The sequence below is a fragment of the Vigna unguiculata genome, chromosome 7, assembly GCF_037176805.1.
Source record: "Vigna unguiculata cultivar grain cowpea cultivar isolate G323 ecotype 2 chromosome 7, ASM3717680v1, whole genome shotgun sequence".
In the NCBI taxonomy this organism is placed as follows: domain Eukaryota; kingdom Viridiplantae; phylum Streptophyta; class Magnoliopsida; order Fabales; family Fabaceae; genus Vigna; species Vigna unguiculata.
Window position 1 is genome coordinate 24,343,279 of NC_140798.1, and position 5,677 is coordinate 24,348,955.

A 5,677-nucleotide genomic window follows, 5' to 3' on the forward strand; every position below is an offset into this window, starting at 1 on the left:
TGAGGTAAGAAGAACACGAGGAACTCTTGAGTTGTGGCTCGGAATAGCATCTCTTGAGTTGTAGCTCAGGATGGCGGATGAACACGAGGAACTCTTGAGTTATGGCTCGGGATGGCGAGTGTTGCCGGTATGAGTGTGCTAGTTGTGGACAGTACGAATGGGTCCAGATAGACTACCATCCTCAGATGTTTATTGACGAGTTTTGTACTCTTGGAACGTTACGAACTACGTTCGTATTTAGGAACTCCACCTGGCGTTACTGTGTGTGATCCGTAGCAATGGTTTCCCGCACGTGCTCTATCGGTTGTGCCCGATAGGTATGGCAGCAAATCATCTTGAAATACTCACTAGGAGGTGTAGAACGCAAATAACATGGTTGTGGCCATGCTATGTGGAATCAAAGGAGAGAATTTCTATGATGCGTTGGGAGGATATAAATATCTGTTTGTGTTAAGCTCATCCTATCTGCTTGTGTTTGGCAATGATCGTGTACGCGGTACACGTGAGCAAATGATGTGGATGCAGGTGGTTCTGGTGGAGCTTATCCACGGAGAGGGGATAGCTCGGGAGTTTTATGCTTTTATTTATTTTATGATTTTGATATCAGATGTAAACTCTTATGAGATGTTTTAGACTATTTTTCATACTTCTTATAAACTATGGATTTTTGGTTATTATTGAATATTAATAAAAGTTTTAAATTTCCAGCGTTTTGGGAAATCAGTTATTATTAAACGCGGCGTAATTACTCTTTTCCTATTTTATTATTTAAATCCGTAATATCCGGTCGGGATGTTACATTTGGTATCAGAGCAAAGATTTTCAAAATGATTTTTGGGGTTTAAGGGGAGTGAGCTTACCGTGTTTCGCTTACGAGACTGTTTTGATTCTTGATCGTTAATTTTTGTGTTGTTTAAGTTTTAACTGGAGCTGTTTGGTGTGAACAACTAAAAATGTGGCGTGCTCAGGCCATGGCTAACAGAAGGAGGAGAAATACAGTTGGAGCTGATGATATCGCTCAGGCCATCTATCGCATGGTGGACGCAATGCAACCTATCGCAGCACAACCTAGGGTCATGGTGGCACCTGTTCGTCCTGTGACCATGGAGGACTTTAGGAGACACATGCGAACCAAATTCTTTGGCAAGGCCAATTCTAGCGAGGCAGATGCGTGGTTGAGGGAGTGCGAGAAAATATGTGGAGTCATAGAGTGCACTGAGGCACAGAAGTTATCCTTCGTCACTTTCTTGCTAGTGGCGGATGTTGAGTACTAGTGGGTGGGAATGCAACAGCTGATGCGGACCTGGGCAGAGGAGATCACTTGAACTTTCTTTAGGACCAGATTCCTGGAGAAATACTTTCTGGACTTTGCAAAACATGAGAGGGAAGCTGAATTCCTCACGTTCCAGCAGGGGAACCTGACTGTGCAGGCACAAACAAACAAGTTTGAATATCTGGCAAGGTTCTATTCACCTGAGGAGTGAAGGTGCAGAAAATATGAGGGCGGGCTGAAACATGAGTTGCGCCGATTCATAGTACCACTCAGCATTAGGGAGTTCCCAGTCTTGGTGGAGCAGACCAAGGTAGTTGAACAGTTGGAGATGGGTCCCAGTAAGGTGGTGTAGTCTCAGAAGACTACTGCAGACACTTACCAGCAGAAGAAACCATATAACCGACCACCATCTTCTTCCAGGAAACTGCAATGCTATAGTTACGGGGGAGAGCATCTTAGGAGGGACTGCCCAAAATTCTCTGGCAGTTCTAGAGGAGGCTCTAGCACTGGCAAGTGCTATGTATATGAGCAGACTAGCCATTTTACACGTTAGTGCCCTAATAAGAAACTAGTTGGAGTTGCGTCAGCCAAGAAACCAGTGGGAGATCGGCCTAGAGCACCAGGGTGCATTTTTGCTTAAACGACCACCACGATAACACAGTCGGGTAACCTAGTGTAGTTTAATTGCTTGTTGTTTGGTCACAACGTGGTTGTGTTGTTTGACTCAAGAGCCACTCATTCATTCGTGTCTAATGAATGCATGAGGAGGCTCAGACTTGTGATGCGAGAGCTGGGGTGCGACCTGATAGTTACGACACCAGCTTCTGGCGAGGTATCCACCACTTCTATGTGTGTGGGGTGCCCTATGGAGCTGACAGGCTGTAGGTTCAAGATGAATATCATCTGCTTGCCAATGAAGGGTCTTAACGTAATTCTCGGTATGGACTGGTTGTCGATCAACCACATTGTCATTGATTGTGGATAGCGCAACATGGTATTCCTAGAGGTAGTTGGTTTAGAGTTGAACTCCGCTCAGAGGGCAATAAATGAAGTGGAAGCAGAAGCTACCTACTTTATGATAGTGGCCTAGATAGAAAAGAAGAGCACTGCAGAGCAAATTAACCCGATTCCAGTAGTTGAGGAGTACGGTGACGTGTTCCCAGACAAGATACCGGAGTTACCACCGAGTAGGGATGTGGATTTCACTATTGATTTCATCCCTAGAGTCGGTCCAGTATCTATCGCTCTGTATCGGATGACGCTAACCAAGTTGGCAAAGTTGAAGAAGTAGATTGAAGATCTGCTTGAGAAGAAGTTTATCAGACCGAGTGCATCACCATGGGGAGCATCAGTATTGTTAGTGAAGAAAAAGGATGGCATCTCTAAGCTATGTGTTGATAACCATCAATTGAATAAGTTGACCATGAAGAATAAGTATCCACTGTCGAGGATAGGCGATCTGCTGGATCAACTGAGGGAAGCCGTAGTGTTCTCTAAGATTGACTTGAGGTTTGGATATCATTAGATCTTAGTCAAGCCTAAGGATGTGTAGAAGACGGCTTTCAGGTCACGCTATGGGCATTATGAGTATGTGGTGATGCAGTTTGGGGTGACAAATGCTCCTGCTATATTCATGGATTACATGAACAGGATATTCTAACCATACTTGGATCAGTTTATTGTTGTATTTATTGACGACATACTGATATATTCTGAGAGTCGAAGTGAACACGCAGAGCATCTGAGAGTGGTGCTGGGAATTCTCAGAGAACATCAAATATATGGGAAGTTCTCAAAATGCGAGTTTTGGCTGGATGAGGTACAATTCTTGGGCCATGTGATCTCAACCCAAGGAATAGTAGTGGATCCGGATAAGATCGAGACGGTGGTGAAGTGGGAGAGGCCACAAACAGTTACAAAGGTGCGAAGTTTTTTGGGTTTGACAAGATACTACAGGCGTTTTGTTGAAGGGTTCTCAAAAAGGGTGAGTCCATTGACACAGTTCACCTAGAAAGATCAGTCCTTCTCGTGGACCGATGAGTGTGAGGCATGTTTTGAAGACATGAAAAAGAGGTTGACAACCGCACCTGTACTAGCTATTCTAGACACGACTAAGACATTTGAGGTTTATTGTGACGCTTCATACCAGGGTCTGGGTTGTGTGTTGATGCAAGACAAAAGACCAATAGCTTATGCATCGAGGCAATTGAAAGTTCATGAGAAAAATTATCTGACGCATGATTTAGAGCTTGCAGCAGTGGTTTTTGCCCCCAAGACCTCGAGGCAGTTAAAATATTTGTTTGACCAGAAGGAGTTGAATATGAGGCAGAGGCGATGGATGAAGTACTTGAAGGACTACGACTTTGAGCTTTTGTACCATCATGGCAAACCCATTGTCGTTGCAGATGCTCTGAGCAGAAAGAGGGTACATGTGTTTGCTAAGATGATAAAGGAGCTGGAGCTTATTAAGAAGTTGCGGGACATGAACTTGGGTTTACATACAGTCACTGATCATATACGGTGCAACATGCTGCGAATCACTAATGAGTTCCTAGACGAGGTGTGGGTGAAACAGGGTAAGGATCAGGAGCTGTAGCAGATAATCAATGAATTGGGCATTGTGAAGAGAAAGGATTTCAAGATGGGTAAAGATGGCATCCTGCATTTCAGAGAGAGGGTGTGTGTACCCATGAGTCGGGTATTGAGGAAGATGTTCTTGGAGGAAGGGCATAAGATTCGTCTTAGCATACATCCAGATATGACTAAGATGTATAAAGACTTGAAAGCTACCTTCTGGTGGACGGGCATGAAGACAGATGTAGCCGATTATGTTGCTTCTTGTTTTGTATGCCAGAAGGCGAAGATTGAACATCAGAGGCCGGGTGGCACATTGGAGCCTTTGGATCTTCCTCAGTAGAAATGGACAGCATATCCATGGACTTCATTACACACCTGCCGAGGTCTGTGAGGGGGCATAACTCGATCTGGGTAATAGTAGACAGATTGACGAAGTGTGCTCACTTCCTGCCAATTAATCAGAAGATGTATATGGACAAATTGGTAAATTTATATGTCAGAGAAGTGGTCAGACTACATGGGGTGCCTGCGAGTATTGTGTCAGACAGAGATCCAAGATTCACATCGAGGTTCTGGCAGTCGTTGTAGAAGGCACTAGGCACTCAATTGAGGATGAGCTCAGCGTATCATCCTCAGACAAATGGTCAGTCTCAGAGAACTATACAATCACTGGAGGACTTGATGAGAACCTGTGTACTGGATCACCTGGGGACATGGAGTGATATGTTGCCACTGATGGAGTTTACTTATAATAATAGTTACCACTCCAGCATTGGGATGACACCATACGAGGCATTGTATGGTAGGAGATGCGGGACTCCTTTATGTTGGCAGCAGAATGGGGAGTCAGTTGTACTTGGGCCAGAATTTTTACATTAGACTACTGAGAAGGTGAAGATAATACAAGATAGGATGCAGGCAACTCAGAGTAGGCAGAAATCATATGCAGATAAAAGGAGGAGACTGCTTGAGTTTGAGGCAGGTGACCATGTATTCCTTAGAGTTACTCCTACAGCAGGGATTGGGAGAGCACTGAAGGCGAGGAAATTAACTCCTCGATTCATTGGTCCATACCAGATCACGAGAAGGATTGGACCTACAGCGCACGAGATAGCCTTGCCACCACACTTGGCAAACCTACATAATGTCTTCCACGTATCGCAGCTTAGGAAGTACATAGCAGATCCTACTCATGTGTTGGAGGAGGATGATGTGCAGGTGCGGGAGGACCTGATGATCGAAGTTGGACCAGTGAGAATCTTGGATTCTCAAGTCAAATAGCTCAAAGGGAAGGAGATCCGAACAGTGAAGCTTATCTGGGACAAGGCAACCCAGGAGATGATATGGGAGATGGAGGATCTCATGAGGAAATCTTATCCTCATCTATTCCCTGGTAAGTTCTCTTTTTCGAGGACGAAAAATTTTAAGGTGGGAGGAATGTAAGACCCGTAAAATTAAATTAATTAAATAAATAAATTAATAAATGTGAGAAGTAGGAGCCTTTATGGCATTAAATGTTTATGAAGGTGACGTGAAAAAGTACTAGCTCAAATGGTTGAGAGTACTTTATTGTGTGAGAGGACTTAGGTTCAAGTCCTATATGTGCTAATTATTTGTTATTTAGTTGTTATTATATTTTTATATATATGTGATCTTGTTGTGGAATGATATAATCCTTGAATTATATTCATTAGCAAGAAACATGAATTGGCTTGATGGTTATGCATGGATTTGGCATTGGTATGGTTATGGGTTCAAGCCTTGGACAACCCAAATTAAACTTTATTTTTGCTATTTTGGGTTTTTGCTTGAATTTGAAGGGTTAAG

At 43.6% G+C, this 5,677-nt stretch overlaps 1 protein-coding gene across 1 annotated transcript; it reads left to right on the top strand.

The window, feature by feature from the left end:
- The first annotated feature begins 4,762 nt into the window (after positions 1–4,762).
- On the top strand, positions 4,763–5,131 carry LOC114191231 (uncharacterized). Its single transcript, XM_028080405.1, has one exon. The coding sequence runs from the start codon at positions 4,763–4,765 to the stop codon at positions 5,129–5,131; it is 369 nt and encodes a 122-aa protein (XP_027936206.1).
- Positions 5,132–5,677: the final 546 nt, after the last annotated feature.